The 19,891-nt window shown below is 36.0% G+C and overlaps 1 protein-coding gene across 3 annotated transcripts in view; it reads left to right on the top strand.

Annotated features, from left to right (window-relative positions):
• Nucleotides 1–19,891, top strand: part of Gls (glutaminase) — a 70,241-nt gene that overhangs the window by 38,357 nt on the left and 11,993 nt on the right. Inside the window, exons 12-15 of one of the 3 annotated variants that reach the window (XM_021643038.2) lie at nt 4–180; nt 2,436–2,567; nt 3,644–3,736; nt 4,761–7,300. In XM_021643038.2, the coding sequence (XP_021498713.1) occupies nt 4–180; nt 2,436–2,567; nt 3,644–3,736; nt 4,761–4,907 (549 nt within the window). In that variant the 3' untranslated portion in view covers nt 4,908–7,300. Of the gene's footprint in view, nt 1–3; nt 181–2,435; nt 2,568–3,643; nt 3,737–4,701; nt 7,301–19,891 lie in introns of those variants that run through there. The other 2 variants (XM_021643039.2, XM_021643037.2) reach the window with 2 other exon arrangements.

Genomic DNA, 19,891 nt, shown 5'->3' on the forward strand with positions numbered 1-19,891 from the left:
TAGCTGTGCTCCATTGAAGTGACATGTGAATCAGCAAGTGTGATGGCTGCGACTTTGGCTAATGGCGGTTTCTGCCCCATTACTGGTGAAAGAGTACTCAGTCCTGAGGCAGTTCGAAACACGCTGAGTCTGATGCATTCTTGTGGCATGTATGATTTCTCAGGGCAGTTTGCGTTCCATGTAAGTAATGGCTGATTAACTTTCTCTTGAAAGGAATTGGTTCATAGACTGGTACTTTTCAAAATTTGAAAATTTCAAAATTTGAACTTTGCTTCAAAAACTGTATACTGTTTTAGGAGAGAGGCTTAATTTTGTGCTTAATTGGTCACAGGTAAGGAGTGGACTTAAACAGTAGGAGAGATGCCCTTAAAAATGCAGTCACTTTCAGTGTATGAAATCTCACCACTTCGGTTCTGAATTCATGACACAAGGTTAATCCAGACTTGCTTATGTATTTAATTGCTGATGCTTGCCATTGTGCTGATTGTACCTCAAGTTCTTAGAAAACGCACACACGAGGCTTGAGTGTTTGCTTATGGCCATAGATATTCCTAGCAAGTGGAGCGGGGGCTGTGTCTGACGTGGACTCTTGTCGCCTGCCTTTTGATCGCTTACCCTGGCCAGGTCACAGAGAAAGAGGATGCACCTCAGTCTTGATGCAATTTGTTGAGGCAGGATGGGTTAGTAGAAATGTTCCTCTTTTCTGAGGACTAGGGGAAGAGGGAATGGGGGAAGATGGAGGGAGGTAGGACCAGTAGCAGAAGAGGGAGGAGACTACTATCAGGATGTAAAGTGAATAAAGAAATTTTTTTAAAAAAAGGGCTTAAGAGTATATAAAAATAAAGTTTAAAATGTTTTTTAAGCTTTGTACATTTGTCACTCGTGAAGTATATAGCCATTTCTAATTTGATCCTGTTTATGTTATAATACCCTTCCAAAAATTATTTTTGTAATTTGTTTTCTTTTTTAAAAAATTGTCTTTTGTGTCTATCTATATGTCTGTGTCTTCTGTGTGTTTTTGTCTGTTTGTGTCGTGTGTGTGTGTGTGTGTGTGTCTGTGTCTGTGTCTGTGTGTGTGTCTGTCTGTCTGACTGCCTGTCTGCCTGTGTTTGTATTCGTGCCTGTGCATTAGTTCTAAGGATTGAACTCAGGCCATCATAATTAGTGTCTAGTTCCTTTACGAGGCCATTTTGCAGACCCCACAGTTTTCAAATGTAATATAGTAGAGAAAGGGATTTCATGCTTTTCATCATTCACCTTTGATATTTATGAATACATGGCCGATCTTGTTTCATATGTGTACATACTTGCTTTTTTCTTTTATCTTGTTATGCTCAAAGCATGTAATTGTAAACATATAACCCAGCATTATAGTACAATAAAAGCTTAACTATTGTACATAAAATAAAACTGTTAACATTACCACTAACTTTAATATTTTTTAATCTTTGAGATTACTTGTACAGTTCTATAAATTATGATTAGATAGTTCTACTTGGAATATAAATGAGGCTTTATTTTTTTCTTTTAAATTTTTGTGTTTCATGATCTCTCTTTATCTTGTTATTTTTCCTTAAAAAGTCATTTATCTGTATATTTTCTCAGACTAGATTTCCTCTGAATCTGTTCTGTTTTTCTTTGTATTATAAATTGGCAGATCCAATCTAATGATTTTGTTGGCTTGTTTTGTTTAGCTTTTGCAAGATTACTGCAGTTGTATATTTCTGTCGAGCACTTAATATTTGAATCTTAGCAATCCATTAATGACTGTTTCCCTGGTGATGCTAATTTTCTACTTTCTCATAATTATAATAATATCTTACATAATATAAATATAAATTTTTTGAAGGGGATTAATTTGCATTAACATCTCCATTCATTAGCTCTTTCTCTGGTCATATACTATATACAGAAAATCTTGTGAGGATACAATTCCTTTATTTTAGTTATGAATTTTTTTTCAGAAAAGACTATTAAGTCAGAATGAATATGCCTTTTTAGGATAACTAGAAAATGCAGCTCTGTAAAATAACAAAATTCATAACCTCACAGTTTAGGCTTAAGTACTTTAACTTATAGAATGTCTTTCAAATATTTTTCCTGTATTCCACTATATTCCAAGCTCTTTCATAACTTGTTCTCATTTACTATATTATAAATATATTGATACATATGTATACAATACTTTTAATGTAGCAAGTATCTTATTGGGCTGCGAACTTGTTTGTTTGTTTATTTGGGAAAGCAAAAGGTTATAGAGGTCTAAGGAGAGCTTGAAGGAGTCAGTTTTTTTTCCTTTTATGAATGTCTCAGGGATTGAACTCAAGTTGTCAGTTTTGGTTCTATATGTGTCATAATTGTTAAACAGTTCTCAAATAAAATGTTTTTATTTATGAAAATATTTATATGAATACCCTTTTATAAATTATTTTCAGGTTGGTCTTCCTGCAAAATCAGGAGTTGCCGGGGGTATTCTTTTGGTTGTCCCCAATGTCATGGGCATGATGTGCTGGTCTCCTCCTCTTGACAAGATGGGCAACAGTGTTAAGGGAATTCACTTCTGTCATGTAAGCAGATTTTCTTAGAGAAAGGGGGCTGGGGCATATAAGATAAGCAGTCCAGTGATTTCCCCCTTTTACTTATTTTGGGTAGGTTTTATTTTTGTTTTTTTTTTTGTTTTTTTTTTTTTTAATTCCCTTGGTACTTTTTCTACCTTTGGACTAGCTAACTAGGTGGTGTTGCAGGTGGCTGTAGAAAAGATATAAATTGCCTCTACAAATAAGTCCCATTTAATTCTTTTAGAAAATCCTGTTTTCTTTATGTTTACATTCACTTAAAAATTTTTATTTTATGTATATGGGTGTTTTGCCTGAATGTATATCTGTACTGTCACTGGTGTCCTTGGAGTTACAGATAGTTATGAGCTACTGTGTGGGTGCTACTTCTCTGAAGGAGCAGCCATTGCTCTCAACTGCTGAGTGTTTTCATTTTCCAGATTACAATTTATTCTCAGTTTTCAAGAACTCAGCAATAAAGAATTAAACACAAATCTTTTTAACAATCTGGATTATTGTAGCAAATTTCATGTGCATAGTTGAACATACTTAATTTTAATTATGTTTAAAAGTTTTTGAGGAGCTATATACTGCAAATATAAATGAAGACAAGGTTTTTAAATTGTGTGCTTTTATTTTTAGCTTAGGGTTTTGTAATCAACTAATTGTTGCTAATGTTTCAGTTTTTGTGTTTTTACATTTATTACTTCCCAGAGCCACTGTTTAGTACTTAAGATTTGTGGGCTTCTCAGTTAAAATTCTGTTTTCAAAGTTAAGTGTTTTTATAAAATCTAGAGAATGGCATTGTTTTGTGGATAAATTGTAATTAAAAGATAAATTTTATGGTATAAATTGTCTTCATGTGACCTCTTAAAAACCATGTTACAGAAAAATGACAATTTAAGTGACTGAGCCTTCAGTCCTGACCCTGGTGTCAGTTTCCCTGACTCACTGGCTTTTTGGCCTAGCCTGTGTGATGGTTGCTCTGATGTAGCAGTGAAGCTGCATAGTATAAGCATAATTTGTTAAAATAAACATAGTCCGTGAATAGCTGATTTCTTATATGTGTTCTGTGTAACTCTTTGCAGGATCTTGTTTCTCTGTGTAACTTCCATAACTATGATAATTTGAGACACTTTGCAAAAAAACTTGATCCTCGAAGAGAAGGAGGTGATCAAAGGGTAAGCCAGTTCTTTTTTAGATTCTTCTCAGTGTCCTCTAAGGTGAGAAAGTAGCCTAGCCTCTCTTGCTTACATAACATTTCAGCTTAATAGTCTCATGTCTTTGCCAATTTCAAGTAAATAAGTTGCTAACATTTTTATTGTTACTAGGACATAGATATTAAAATCATTTTTTATATTAAAACCAGATGGTTAGCTTAGCAGCAATGCTGGTTTTCTGCTGCTTTATGTAATTGTTTCATAATTGAGTAAATTAAAAGAAGATATTGGAAGATGTTATATACTATGAATCTAAGTTTTTAAAGCCTTGTTTTTATTCCTAATATTTGTCATTTTTTTGTTAGAAATTTAGTTTAGCTCATTCTCTTCTTTGTGGATGGATACGTAAATGGAAAAGTACATGAAACTAAGTTTTTGTAAAAAAAAAAAAAAGGCCACTAAAGGCAAAAGTCTTTTCTCAGAACTTATTTATTGATATGATTTTGATGGTAATATTAAGAAAACTATAGTACTCCATGCTAAATACCTTAAGGTCTTGTTTATTACTGTGTGTGGCCTTGTGATGCATAAGCATTGGTTTTTTTTGTTTGTTTGTTTGTTTGTTTTGTTTTTTAGAGATAGTGTTAAGATCAGGACTTTTTTTTTTTTTTCATTGGACCAAAGGACTTGCTGTTGAGTTTCATTCCATTCTTTTGCATCCCACGTAAAGAATATGGACAGTAAAATTATCTAATACACTAGAAAAGCACTTACAAGTAGTAATATCAGTATGTACTGAGTACATTTTTTTTTAAGTGCCAGCTTAAATTATGTTGGTTTCAGTCAGATCTGAGAACTTTGAAAAGCTGATGGTGTAGGATCTTTCCTACCAGTCAACATAAGTAAATGTAACAAGATGTCAGATGGTGGTGGGTGAAGATGTTAATGGATCTTAATAATTTTCATTGAAAAATACCATTTTATAGCTTGGACCTTTCATCATTCAAGTGCACTAATAAATTGTGTATGTTGCTTGAACAACTAGCATTCCTTTGGACCATTGGACTATGAGAGTCTCCAGCAAGAACTTGCTTTAAAAGACACAGTGTGGAAAAAAGTGTCACCTGAGTCCAGTGAGGACACCTCTACAACTGTAGTGTATAGAATGGAGAGTCTGGGGGAGAGACGCTAAAGACATAAAGCATGGGCTCTAGCTGCACAGTGTTTCTGCTCTTAACCTTGGAAACATCTTTAGGCTTTTGGCTTTTTTGTTTGTTTTTTCAAACTAAGTATTTATTCAAGTTTTCCATTGTTATCAACCTTGGGTATTGGAGCCATAAAACTTAAAAAAAAATTTTTTTTCTTTTTGCTTGCAATCTTTGTTTGAAAAATTGTTAATTTTTAAAGAACATTTACAAGTAAAGCAATTTTGCTTTATTTTTTAAAACGACAAAAAGAATTTCCTTAACTACTTAAAATTTTTTTATAACCGCATACCACATTGTCCTTCTTAGTTCTTAAACCTACATATTAAATTGAAAATTATTGTTGGATTTGTCTTTTTATTTCCAGTTTTATAACTGATAGGATATTGGTGATGACAATAGAAAGTACCCGTGCTAAATGCAAAACTAAAAAGGCAAAGTAACCCAAATTACTTTATTGAAAAGAGCAATAAATTATAAAATTAGCTTTAGTGTACACAGATGCCAGGTATGGTAGTAGCTTGGCTCTGAATATTTAAAATGCAGTTAAATTTTATCAAATACTTTAAAATGTTTTTTGTTTTAAAACTCCTCTGTCCTGTCAGAATCACAATGTATTAGGAGTGTTTCACATCACTGAAACAGTCCAGCCAAAGAGTTGCAAATGTGTGAGAATGGCATGTTCTATTGTTAGAAAGCTGTAATGGTTAGCTGCTCAGAGAAAGAGACCGTGAATATCTTCAAAATGGATTGTGTTTTCATATTATTCATGTAACTTTTTGTTGTATTTAAGTATGAATGGTAAATTTTGGTTTTTTTTGTTAGCTTTTTAGTAATTTTATTGTTTCATAAGTGCTAATGAATATTTCTTTTGTGATAAGTTATGACATCTCAAATTTTGTTCTTTTTGAACTTTTATTAGAGTACTTATGAAATTAATTTAGTCTGAAGGTATTAAGTATGAAACTAAAATACTTGTTAAATCTGAATGCTTCTGTTTACTTTAAAAATGCAATATTGAGAATCAAAACTTGTTTTCAAGAGAACCATAGGTTCCATTTAATCTGATTACAAACAATTATGTTATTTTTAAAATCTATCTTGGCAAAGTGATATTACAGTTCTGTAGGCTTTATTTACATTTCTTCTTTCATCCATCCATGTATCTTTTTTTTCTCACAATTTCAAGTATTTTTTCAAATTCTCTTTACAACTTGTAAATTTGGGTTGAAAATTTCAAGTGGTTGAAAATGAAAGCCTTATAGCTTTTTAAAATTATGACATATATACAGTAGGGCAGATTCTTTGAAGTAAATACAATGCAGAAAAAAGTACTTGACTGATAGATACTAGATAAGGTGTAGGAAAATCCTGATGATTTTGAGATTGGGAACTATTATATTTAAGAAAAGAGGGAATTTTTTCCCCCAAAAGTGCAGCACGCAACTTAAAAGCTTTTAGGCTTATCTAAGTATTGAAATTTGTATTTAAATGATTACATGCTGAGTTTAAAAAAGGCTTTTCTTGTTCCTCCAGTGTTCTGATGCATTTCCTAGCTGGATGCTTCAAAAGTCTTACACTGCCCCTTCTATGGACATTGAACCTGTCTTTTATTACATCCAAGGCCATTTGTAATTCCAGTAATTGAACACCTTAATTGGAAAAAAGATTTTAGTTTTTTTCCCCTCCATTTTCTATATGTATATTTTGCTGTTTCATTCAGAAGTTGGTTTCCCTTTCAAATGATTTAATACTCATATCGCTGTGCATGTTTGTGCACATTTGAAATTTTGTTAATTTGTGGCACTTCTTATATAATTCTGGAAATGCTTGAGTGCACACTCAAATATGAAGTAAGATTAAGTCAGCTGCTGTGTTTAAAGAATGCTGATAAGAACAAGCATTCAGAAGTTTGTACAGGAAGGGTTAGTGTAAGAAGAGGTAAGATATTGTGAATGTGTCTGCAGACTTTAAAGGAAAAAAAAAGAAATGCTTTGCCAGTTTGTGGATTTATCTTAATCCTTCAGTATTCTCAATCTCTTTTCAAATAAAGTTCTTTGAGAAGTACCCAGTATTGTTGGGTTTAATTTTTCCTACCATTATTGATTCTTGATATTCAAGCATTTACATGATAACATTTTTTTCTTTTCTTTTCTCCTGTTTTTTTTTTTTTTTGCCATCATTAACATTTCATTTGAAATGCATATTCTTCCTAAAATATTTTGTTTTTAGCATAAATGTTGTGCATTTTATCTTAGTGTTTGGATTAAAACATTTGTGTTGTTGAGCTTTCTTCATTTGCTTTGTATATTTAATAATGTACCTTTATTTTCCAGTATGCCTACTTTTTGTATTGTACAATAAATTTATTTTAAGCTGATTTTATTGTTTTTTTATATATATGTAAAAACATCTGTGACATTTAAAATACTAAAAAACACTTGGGGTTTTAACTTAGGAAAAAAATTACCTTTTGTGCCTAGAAATACCAGAAAATTTTCATTTGAATTTTTATTTTTAGTGAAGTATAGTAGGAAGGAATTTTCCTTTTGGTTGTACTTGAATTATTTAAATAAAGACTTGCCCCACCTGCCCCCAATCATTTAAAGAGAAACAAAGAAATAAACAGAAACAAAACAAAAAAACCTTATTCTTTTTGCAGGCTGTTCCTGCTTTTGAGAAAGAATGTAACTCATTTTATTTGTTGTTTAAAAAGTAAAGGGAAAAACATTGCTTAGAATGAAATTGTTGTTCGTAGTAGAATAGAGTTTATATGGAGTAGCTGAGTATAATACAGGAATTTACCTTGAGGAGCTTTCATATATTTTCACAGCTTGGTTCAAATTTTCCAAATGACATAGACTGAATGCATGCATTGTCGGTACATTTTTTTCTGTTTGGCTAGATCTACTGTTCATATTTTAGAGGGATTCCCTGAATATATTTTAAATGTGTTTGAAACGGAAAGACCTCTTGTGTTAATTAGCATTAATAGGTGGTATTTAAAAATAACTTTTGTTACAAGGTAACAAGTTCTAGTATGGTAATAAGTGCTATGTGCAGTAGTTTTTATTTATTTAAGCTAAAGATACACTTTTTTTTCCGTTTAACCCATTGAAAGCAAAGGGAAAGGAGAAAAAGCCACTTGTACAATGTAGTAGTTCATAAGAATCTATGTATGTGTAGAAAGAACTGCTGACATGTACTGTGTATGTGTGTCTCTGTGTGTTTGTCTCATAGGTGTACCTATTTAAATTTACCAATTTTGAAAGTGACCACCTGTTTTCATGTAGTCAAGTAGATAGGATTTATTGAATTTTTCCTCCAGTGTTAGCCATAAAGAACTAAAATTTTTGCTAGTCCCAAATTGGCAAAATCTATTACTATTAGATTTGTGGTTTGTGTTGCCTCTGTTCGTAGTCACTACCAGTACTGTTGCCCAAGAGAGTTACCAATGCTCTAGAGCTTATTATAAAGTAGGATTATTTATTGTAAAATAAGTAATGATGCTCTCAGCCTGAACAGTTTACTTTGTGTAATGGTTTTATTTAGTTCACTGCAAATTGTGGTTATGACAATCTGCTTTATTATTCATTCTTAAGAGTATTGATTTGTCCCCTAAATGGCCTTAAGTTGAAGAATGAAATTCTAAAACAGATTATTAGTTTAATACATGTGATTTTTCCCCCTCAGTTCTCTGCTGCCTTCTATTAAGTCTTCCATGTGCATTGTGTAATGAACCAAAGGATTCAGTGTAAGAGTTTATATTGTGCATCATGGCCCTAGAGTCAAGAGTTCAGTTTAAGATTTATTCCCAGCAGACCTTCCCCCAGTCAGTCCATTTTCTGATGTGGCAGTTCTTCTCTAAGGACAGCTATGTATGAACATATATTCGAATATATTCATGTTTCATTTCAAATTACAGCACAGTTTCAAAAAATTTCTTACACTTCCTAGAAATGAAATTTAATTAATACAATTAAATTTTTAATTGAAAAAATTAATTTTTCTTTCTCCAGATTCCATTATTACTAATGGTAATACTGCAGTGTCACACATGAAGAAATTCGAAAAACTATCTAAAATAGAGCTGAAAAAATTTGATCTTTCTTAATTGAAAAGATACTTTTTAAAACAAAGACTGACCATAAATCTTTCAAGTAATTGTGTTGCTGAGGATGCCAAACTTTCTTTTCCATTTATATCTTTTGAGCAGATGGATGAAAAGAAACAGATTTAAAAGAAATATTTGTCATTTCTGTTTTCTGCATTGTTTTTGTATCTTAGTGCTTTTAACTTTCGATTAATAGATTTTTTTTTTTTAAGTATATGCCATGTATATAAAGCATAACTGCTTACAACTTCAATAATGGCTTCCTGGCCATTTCGTTAATTAAAAAGTTAGTAGAATATTGATTAAGGCCTAGGTTTTGGTGCGCACCTTTAATCCCAGCACTCAGGGGAGGCAGAGGAAAGTAGATCTCTGTGAGTTCAAGGACAGCCTGGTCTTCAGAGTGAGTTCCAGGACAGCCAGGGCTGAACAGAGAAACCTTGTCTCAGAAGACCTAGGCTTTTAAAGACTTACTTGTAATTATATCTAACAGCAAATAGGATTGCATGAAATTTTTTAAAAAGTGTTCTTAACCTGACACCATGGCACAGACCTTTAATCCCAGCACTCCGGGAGGCAGAGGCAGACGAATCTCGGCGGGTTTGAGGCCAGCCTGGTGTACAAAGTGAGTTCAAGACAGCCAAGGCTACAGAGAGAAACCGTGTCTGGAAGTCCCCATTCCTTCCAAAAATGATGCTGGTACTTTAAAAGTTTGTAATATAAGGGATTGTGGTGTGGGCTTAGTGGTAGAGTATACTTGGAACCCTAGGCTGAATTCTAAGGTCTTTATTTCTGGCAGTTAATCCCATAAGCTTGCTGAGCTAAGTCTAGTGTTTCTGTTAAAATTTTGTGAGCCAGGTCTCAGTGGTAAAGGGAAAGTTTTTATACTCGAAGTCATTATTTTTCTTCAGTCTTTGGGCTAGAGAGATGGCTCTTAAGATACTTAGCGCTCTTGCCTAGCATTGGGACCTGGTTCCCAGCACCCATTGGTAACTTAGAGCCACCTTACGTCCAGTCCCAGGGCTCCAGTATTCTTTTCTGGGCTCCATGGTGCATGTACCTGGTACACTTAAACCTAACATACACGGGAATTCTGAGTTTGTTTGTTTGTTTGTTTGTTTTTTAAGTATTGATTTTACCTTGCTGAAATGCTTTCAATTCTAACACCACAGATGATTAAAATTATCTATTTTAAAGGCTTTTTATTAGCCTTTGAAAGGAAAAATTCTTACCTGAAGTATTTTTGTATCTCATTTCTGGTGTTTTTTTTTTTTTTAAGAGTAAAACTCTTCTCTGCCCTGCAATAATACTTGAGACTTTGACTTCTATAATGATTACATTTGTAATCTGCAAACAGTGAAGGGTTTTCTTTGTATTAAAAATAGATCAGTTGAGTCTTTGTCAGTTTGAGATATCCTTTGGTTTATTCTGATCTTATACTGCTTTGATCACTAAGATTATCTTGAACATAATCTTCAATGCTTCCTGGCATAAGCTCCCACCCAACTTTTAAGTTTTCTCTCAGTACCCTGCTTGCTTGTTAGTGTTTAAAGTTGCTTGTGGTGGTGGTGGTGGTCTGTTGGATATTGACTATTTTACTTGCACAGACTTTATGGAGAAGCATAATTAACAATGGTAGGACTGAAGTTACTCGGCAGGTTGATAATAGCATCAACATTTATTAAAACTAAAATTATATTCTTTGCTAAGTAATAGTGCTGCAGTTAGTAAAAACCAGTCAGGTTAGAAGTGAATGTTTTAATTATACCCTAGATCTAAAAATAAAAATATTACCCTGGGACCTTTGGAAGAAAAGTGTAAAAGAAGCATGACTCTAAAAATAAATGTTGCACCACTGGCTTTAAAAATAAATTCCTTTGGAGTTAAATATAAATAACAAGATTCAAAACTGCACAAAAGGTTGTTCAAATTCAGAGTAGTGTTGACAGAGCAAAAAACTGTTTTTCTTTGGGTATTGGCTTTCCCTAGGAACATGTAAGATAACAAGCTGCTGCGCATTTTTATTTGCATCTATGAATGGCTGTAACAAAATTCCTGATTTGTTTGTCTCTAGTGCATATTAACCAACATACAATTCTTCATTTTGTGGGTTGGGAAATTAATTTTTTTCTAAGGAAAAATGTTATGCACAGTGGGCAGTTGAAATGCATTCATTTTCTAAAAATGTATTGACTTATAAATGTGAGATTTAGTTACTATCCAAAAGGAAGTAGATGTGTAGATGTATTGCACAGTGTTGAGTGTCTGCTTACCCTGGGCACCAAGGCGTTTAAAGAGGTGGAAATGCTGGCTTTGTTCTAAGCTGAAACTTGCCTAGTTCACTCTTCTCCCTACAAATTTGCAGATACACAAATCTCAGCTTTTAAGAAATGAGCTGTGTTTCTAAATTCCGCTTGCCTACATATCAAAATTAAAAAGCTTAATAGTAACATCAATATGCAAGTATAAATAATCATAATTGAACTATTACATTGTAAAATTAGAATCTTCATCTTCTGTCTCTTGTTAAACTTCTCTTTAGTTGTAGTTTACAATTAAGTCTTTAGTGTTTCGTATTTGCCCATTCAGTCATTACTGCGCAGTGTCATGTATAGGAACAAAAGAAAATGTAAGGTCTTAAACTTTCTTTTCTTAAGTGACATTAATAATGTGTAAAACTATGGCATACGTAATTAATTGAATTCTTTGGGTAGTCTGTTGTTTCTCTTTACCACTCAAATTAAAAATCTTGACTGAAAAGCCCAATGTGTATTATCTTTAAGTATTCCCTTCTGTATATTTTTATCTTTTCATATCATAATTTGCTTCTGGCAGAATATGAGATGTTTATAAAATTTCATCATGGTTGCCCCTGAGGGATTTTTGTTTGTAAATTTCCATGTGCTTCTCGTATGTTTTCTTTCCACTTCTATTTAGTTGGTGTCTTGGATTTTTTTAGCCTTTTAAGAAAACATGAAATATAAAGCCCAAACTTTTTTATTCAGCATAGTATAGCTTATTCTTTTTATTTTATATATTCCCTATATGCATCTAGGGTTCATGTCTATGCACATAATATACAGTTTAAATAAAAACAAACTAAATATTGTTTGCAGTGACTACTGAGATGTAAATGCCCACTTGGTACAGTTACCTTGGGTTTGGGTCCCCTCGGTAGAGGACTGTTTTTCTACTTGCTCATTGTATTCCTGTGATACTTACATTGCAGAGTTCTTTCAGGCATCCTGTATGCTCATTCTGCTCCACAACCATTATTTTAATATTTTTGAAACATGGTGTTTACTAGTTCTGTGACTAAAGGTATCTTACTCAAGCTAGTAGAGCTGGCTTCATGAAGATATACCAAATTTTTTTTATTCATAGTTTTTTTTTTAACTTTTAATAATGTGGGGTGGAGGGGGCTAAGCACAGGTGAACACAGGAGCCTTGTGGTGCCAGATTTCCCTAGAGCGGAGTTACAGGCAGTTCCGAGCCGGCTGATCCAGGTTCTGAAACTGAATTGGTGGGACTACACGCTGAGTCCTCCCCCTAGCCCTCATATGTAGTCCTAATTACAAGTGTGAGATGCCCCTGTGTACCTAAAATTGGCCAATTTCAATGGGGGAAAATACCTTTTCTCTCCATGTCTACATAGTTGTACAGACATGAGCTAATTTTCCTCCTCAAAAGGTTTGGACCTGAACACCTGTGGCCCAGATTTGTTCAGGCAGTCTGTCTTGCTAGTCTACCCAATTTAGTTTTCTGTGCATAGTCCCTTTGTTTTTAATGTCAACAATTATAATCAACTGTAGCATCAAGGCATATGTGAAACACTAGCAGAGGCTGTGTAGTGTTAAAATGTAGAGACTTTGCCTTCTAGAATCCCTGTACTAGCTAACATATATTGTGCTTATGTGGGGGTCACCCACCAGGGAAAAGCATGTTTTGAGAATTATTTTTATTCTCATGGAAACCGTGAAGCAGGTATAGAACACCATGGGATGTCTCTGGATTCTGGACAGGTTACATTAAGTCCCCTTGGCTCACACAGCTGTAGGAGTGGAGCATCAGGAAAGTGGCTCTTTCTTGAATACAGACCGTGCTTTGTCCTGTTGAGGTTTGTTTATTGTGTATCAGTAGAATGGGAGTGTTCCCTGAAAATCAAAGGATTGATACTTTCAGAATGCCTTTATAGAGCAAGAATTTGAAGAAACTTGATGGCCCTTTTTTTGTAAGTTAATTTTTGCTCTAACTTTATCATGTAAAAGGTGTTTACAATCCACATCGCCAGTATTCTGTGATTTTATGTATGCATTATGCACTCAAAGGAAAAAGTTCTCCACAGATCCTCTTACCCAGGTGTGATAGTCGGAAAGTTTTCAGCATGACCAGACATGACCTTGAGTGATCAGGTGTCGGTTCCAGAGTAGAACACTTGTATCCAGTCTACCTCTTACGTCATCCTTTAGACCAGTCATGTGCATGTTTTCCATTGTTTAGGAATGTTGTAGTCACTGCAGCAAATGTCAGCACTGAAAGTTATTTATTACTGAACAAATTATTTTATAGAAAGTGAGTTTTTAAAATTCAAGTCTTTAAACTGCCTTCTCAGCATAATGTAATTTATTTAAAATTTTCACCAACATCAATTTCTTAGGGTTCAAAGTAGCATTTACATCTGTTCTTGATTATGAATTGAAACTGAGTTTAGCTTCTGCACTGAATCAAAGCTAGGGTGATTGGGTGATGAGCATGAAATTTCCCTACTCACCACAATATACTGTAGTTGTCCTTATAATTGCTTGGTTTTGACTTTAATGGCAAAGTTGAGTATTCAGGGTGGGGCATGGAGGGGAAGTTGGAGGTAAAAATGGGAAGACGACGTTCTGGATTCTGACTTAGTACTGCAGCTAGGGGATATCCTAACAAGAAAGGTCCCTGGTTATTCTTCAGCAACTTCCTTGTCAGTGTGCCCGCTTGAATTTGCTCTGTTTCTGGTGTTGACTTAGTACTTAAGTAATTCACTTCTCTTAGGAAATTCTTCCTGTTTGTGTATCTTTAAAAAAGGGGGGGGAGGGGTTCTGAGCTTCCATTTCATTGTTCTCAGTCTATATTTTGCATAACTTCAAAAAAGTTTTTAGTTCTTTCTCAGTAATAAGAATTCCGTTCCTTTTGTGTTTTCTCCTCTTAACTTCTTACAGTGTAGATACATTCTTACATACATACAAAAACATACATAATCCATCTATATTTTTCCCTGCTGATATCCAAAAATACATCCTCCTGTATATAATGAAAGTACATAGCCTTTTAAAGCTTTTTCTATCAAAAACTAAAAGGGAAAGATCCCTCATCATTTCAATAATTTTTATTCAAATGCCACTCTTAAATGTTTGGTTATTTTAATGTGAAGTAATTTTAGTCTATATAAACAACCTTGGCATTATTGTATGTTACCCATTTATCAATTCATCTACAGTACATCTTTTTTATTTTTTTAAAAAGAAGTGTTTTGTTGCATGTATTTCTGATTAAATGTGTGCCTACTTCCAGCACAAGAGGCCATTGCATCTCAAACTGTAGGTATGGACAGACAGTTGTGAGCCACCATGTCCTATGCAAGAATAAGACATGCTTTTCGTTAACCTCTGAGCCATTCTCTCCAGTCCTAGTATTTATTTTCTTACCTCTCATATGATTGAGTGTGGAAAACAAACATGTCTTTGTGTCTGGTTTATTTTACATAACATGACCATTTTCTTACAAATGACTACATGGATACTCTGTGCTGAGTATATACCACATTTTCCTTATGCATTTATTGGTAGAGACCTAGGTAGGTTTCTTTCTTTTTTTTTTTTTTTTTCTATTGTAAACCGTGCTGCAGTAAAGGATGTAAAATTTTAGTGATCATCTACCACAAGAATTTTTCAGGATAGTTTCAGAAACATTTATGCACCTTAATATTACTCAAACTACAATGTAAACCTTGACAGCTTTTAAGGGTTTTTTTTTTTTTTAATTTGTATTTCTTTTCTTTGCAATTTATTCATTATATATCCTGATTGAAGCCCCTCCCTCAACTCCCCCAGTCCTGCCCTCCCTCCTCCCCTTATCCCCTTTCCCTAGTCCACTGAAAGGGGGAGTTCTCCACTACTGACATCTGGCCATAGCTTGTTAAGTCTCATCAGGACTGTGTGGATCCTCTTCCTCCATGGCCTGGCAAGGCTGCATCATCAAAGGCAGATGATCAAAGAGCAGTCAACTGAGTTCATGATAGAGTCAGCCCCCTTCTCCCCTCACTTGAAGATCCACATGGAGACTGAGCTGCCAATGGGCCACATCTGAGCAGGGGGTCTAGGTCCTCTCCATGTATGTTCCTCCTTTGGTGCTTCAGTCTCTGCAGGACCGCCTGAGCTCAGATCTTTTAGCTTTGTTGGTCTCTGTGTGGGCCTCCTGTCCCCTCCATGTCTCTCTAATCCCACCTCTCTCTTCCATAAAAGATTCCCTGTGCTCTGCCCAAAGTTTGGCCCTGAGTCTCAGCATTTACTTCAATTCCCTGTTGGGTGGATCCTTTCAGAGTACCCTTTATAGTAGACTCCCTTCCTGTTTCATCTCTTCCACTGCCTCTGGTGTTTATCCTGTTTGCCAATCTGAATGAGCTTTAAGCATCCTCCCTAGCGTCCTCCTTAGTGTTTAGCTTCTTTGGGTCTATAGATGGCTATCCTATATTATATGGCTAATATCTGCTTATAAGTGAGTGTCTGTTTCTGGGTTACCTCACTTAGGATGATCTCTTCTAGTTTCATCCATTTGCCTACAAATTTCATGATTTCCTTGTTTTTAATAGCTGAGTAGTATTCCTTTGTGTAGGTGTGCCACAATTTCTGTATTCTTTCCTCCATTGAGGGACATCTAGGTTATCCATTCCATGGCTATTACAAATAAAGCTGCTGTGAACATAGTTGAACAACTGTCCTTATTGAATGGTGAGGCATCTTTTGAGTCTATGCCCGGGAGTGCTTGACATAGTGCTGTCCTGTGTCTGAGAAAGCACCAGATTGATTTCCAAAGTGGTTGGACAAGTTCAAAGACCTCAGCATGAAACTAGACACACTCAACCTGTTAGAAGAAAAAGTGGGGAAGAGCCTTGAACTCATTGGCAAAGGAGACAATTTTCTGAACAGAACACGAACGGCTCAGGCTCTAAGCTCTACAATTAATAAATGGGACCTCATGAAACTGAAAAGCTTCTGAAAAGCAAAGGACACTGTCATCAGAAAAAAAGTGACAGCCTACAGATTGGGAATGGATCTTCACCAACCCTACATCTGATGAGGGCTAGTATCCAAAATGCATAAGGAACTCAAGAAATGTGATGTTCAGTTTTTAAACACTGGAAAATTTCCTAGAAGGGGGAGAAAAAATTCAGATGGTGTATTTGAGACATGTGGGAGAGCATCCAGTGGCATCCAGTGGGTGAGCAAAGTGACCTCAAGGCCGTTGTCATGTGTAGGATGAGCAGCGGGACTGAAGTTGCTGCCCTTTCTAAGAACACCACAGAAACACATCTTGAGAGGGGGGTAGAAATGAGCTCATCCTGAGGTCTTAAAAGAGCTGAGTGTGTAGGTAGCAAGAGTTTTCTAAACACAAGGGTAAGTGTAGCCATTCCAAGACTAGCACTCAACAAGGTGAATGGACTCAGCCAACCTTTGGTCTTGTGCCTGTCACTTTACACTTTCCAAGCTGGCTGTTCGGCCTGAGCTGGATTGGCCTATGATGGACAGCTGAGTGGACGGAGAAAAGAGGCACCTTCAGCCAGGAAGAAGCATTCTCAGAAACCACTTGGACTTGTTCACTCCTATGACAGGACTAGACAAAGAAGTACTTTGTGAGCTTGAGAACATTTAGGACAGGGCAGTAGGGGAGGTCAAGTTACTACTGCACAGGGAGACAATGACAAGTGAGAAGCATAGACCTCAGAGCCTAAGAAACTTCTAAAGGTAGAGCAGAAGGGACCTGTGCTAGAAAAAAGTAGCCAGTGGGAAACAATCCAAAGACTGTCAAGAGGTCTAGAAAAGTGTTTCTGGCAGTTGGGAATTTTGAACTCAAGGGAGACTTAAGATGGAGGCTTTATACTTAAGTATCTTCCCTACCTCCATCACTTAAAAAGTGATGAGAATAAGTCAGGCATGGTGGCAAATGCCTTTAATCCTAGTACTCAGGAGAGGGTCAGAGGCAGGTGGTTCCCTGAGTTCAAAGCCAGCTTGGTCTGCAAATCGAGTCCAGGACAACCAGGGCTACACAAACCCTGTCTCGGTCGGGGTTGTGGGGGGGGGGGGCGAATGATGAAAGTAGATGCTATGAGCATTTTTCATTGTTGCTGGGTAACCTAGGTCTGCCTCCTGCTTTTAAAGAATTGTTATCTGCTTTGAAATGTAAAGGTCCCAGAACTCTTCACTGCTGATAAAAGCTATCCTGTCAAGAACTGAGAGGTAGTGATCAGGCTTCTTGCAAAGAGCTGGAGCTTTGATTTGGAAAAGCACCTCCAATAAAACAACAGGGAACAGGCAGGGCAGATTTGTAGACGTGGTTGGGTTTGTGTTAGCTTTTTTCCTGTAGAGCATGGGGAGGGTGCTTTCTCTTGAGAATAGATCATGAGCTTGGAAGTAAGCTGCAAGGGTTTAGAATACAGAGAAGGTAGCAGGTTTGTCTGTAGGGAGGAGGAAGAGTAGGACTTGGCAGTGACCTTCAAGCACTGCTGAGATGGTACCCATGGCAGCCAGCCATGCTCACTATCGGGGCTGCACCTTGGATTTGGATTTAAGCAGATGGTAACTGCAAAAGATTGGGAAGTACAGGGTTTTGCAGTGCTTTTTAGCAGGCTTTGGAAACTACCCTTCCTCACAGAAGACATAGTTGACAGGCTTTTAAATTGCCCGTTGCCCCCTTTTACAATGTGGTTCTGCTTGAAGATGGCACTGACACATTATATGTTCCTTACGTGGACTGTGCATGTAAAGTAGCTCCTGTGTCATGCCTGACCTCCTTACTTTCAAAATAAAAAACATTGTTAGGAAGAATACAAATGCTAGGTAGAACACAGTGCAGTTCTGTAATCCCAGCACTCAGAAGGTGGAGGCAGGAAAAACATTGTAAATGCTAAAATAAGAATAGATGCTAAATGATGGCAAAGCCTTAAAAGAAGTGCACACATATCAGGCCTAAACTTTATTTTTGAAGATAGTAAAACATTCCTTTATCCAGGACTTTCTATATATGTTGGGAGAAACTTGACATTGTTATGTGAATAATAAGATGAGTGACTATGAAAATGCCTTGCAAAAACAGTAGAAAAACACACTCTCGTCTCTGTGTATGATACATAAAGTACACATTGACCTTTTCACAGAATTGTGAAACAGGTGTGGTTCACTGTAAACCAGTGAGAATTAGGATCTCCCCATAATGATGAGGCATTGGTGTATGCTGTGATGGCAGTAACTAGAAAACTCATGACCATGTGTCAAGAGTAATGGGCATTCTATGGGAAGTGGCCTTTCAATTTTGCATTAAAGCCATAATTTACCTGTAGCACTGCCACTACTTTTTTCTCAGAATAAATAGAGCCCCAGCCCTTTTTAAGGCCCTTGTTTGCTTGTTTGTTTAGTTTACCCAAGACAAGGGCTTTGTAGGCATCTTTGGATTTAAGTGGCCCTGGTTTTGTTTTCTCTGCAGTAACAAGTATTTGATAACCAATTTCTTTTATTTTTTACCATGACTCTTGGGTTTTTGATTCTTTAGAGGTTTGATGGGCTCATTTTTCTGGTTATAATACAAACTATAAGCAGACTTTAGCATCCCACAAGTGTAGTGCCTTGTCCTCTGTAACACATTGCCCGTTTTCATGAAGCTGTACAGTCATGTTTTTATGGAGAGTGACTGGAACCTGTTATCAGAGCAATGCAGATACCCTGCTCCTCAGAGCAGGAGGCTGCCTTTGCTCTTGGTAACATCCACTTCCCTATTTTACTGCCTCTTTACTAAACGTGTGGTACCCCAGAGCACACAGAGTTATGTTGGTGGCTGCTTCTATAACTCCGCGTAAAGGGGGATGGTGAGCACACTGCAGCTTGCAGCCAGTTGCTAGAATTAGCAGGGACGGATAATCCACTGAGGTAAGACGCTGTTGCCAGTGTTTTTTACGTTAACCCCAAATTCAGATTTCACTTTTTAGAGGATTACATGCAGAAACAAAAATGCATTCTTTAACACCTTTGCATTTAGTTTTGTTATATCAGACTGAAATTCTTCCCTTATTTTTACATCATTAAAAAATTGACACTAATAAAAATTAGGATCTCTGACTTCTTATCACAGCATGCTTTCATCTTGGCATTGCAGTTTTTGCTAGGTGATCTCTTGACCTGCCAGAGTACCTGGCATCAGGCAGACTCCTATGGGCCACTTGCCAGCTCTGATGTCTAGCTGTTAGTAGCAATACTTAAAGCCTTTAATTCAGCCATGCTCTCTGTCTGTCTGTCTGCCTGCCTGCCTCTTGGATTTTTGAGACAGTTTCTCTGTGCAGCCTTGGATGTCCTGGACTCGATGTGTAGACTAGGCTGGCCTCAAACTCAGAGATTCCCCCTGCCTCTGCCTCCCTGATTGCTGGGATTATGGGTGTTCGAGATTGCGCCTGGCTGCTCTCTCTCTCTCTTTCTGACTTAGTCTTACTTTTTGTTTGTTTAACGAGTAGTCATTTTTTTAAGCAAGACTTCTTAGATGTTCCTGAGAAATCTTAACTGGTTTGTTTAACAGAGTTTATATTTGAGTTAAATGAAGAGTAGAATGCAGTTTGGA

Source organism: Meriones unguiculatus, chromosome 15 (assembly GCF_030254825.1).
Source record: "Meriones unguiculatus strain TT.TT164.6M chromosome 15, Bangor_MerUng_6.1, whole genome shotgun sequence".
Classification (NCBI taxonomy): Eukaryota; Metazoa; Chordata; class Mammalia; order Rodentia; family Muridae; genus Meriones; species Meriones unguiculatus.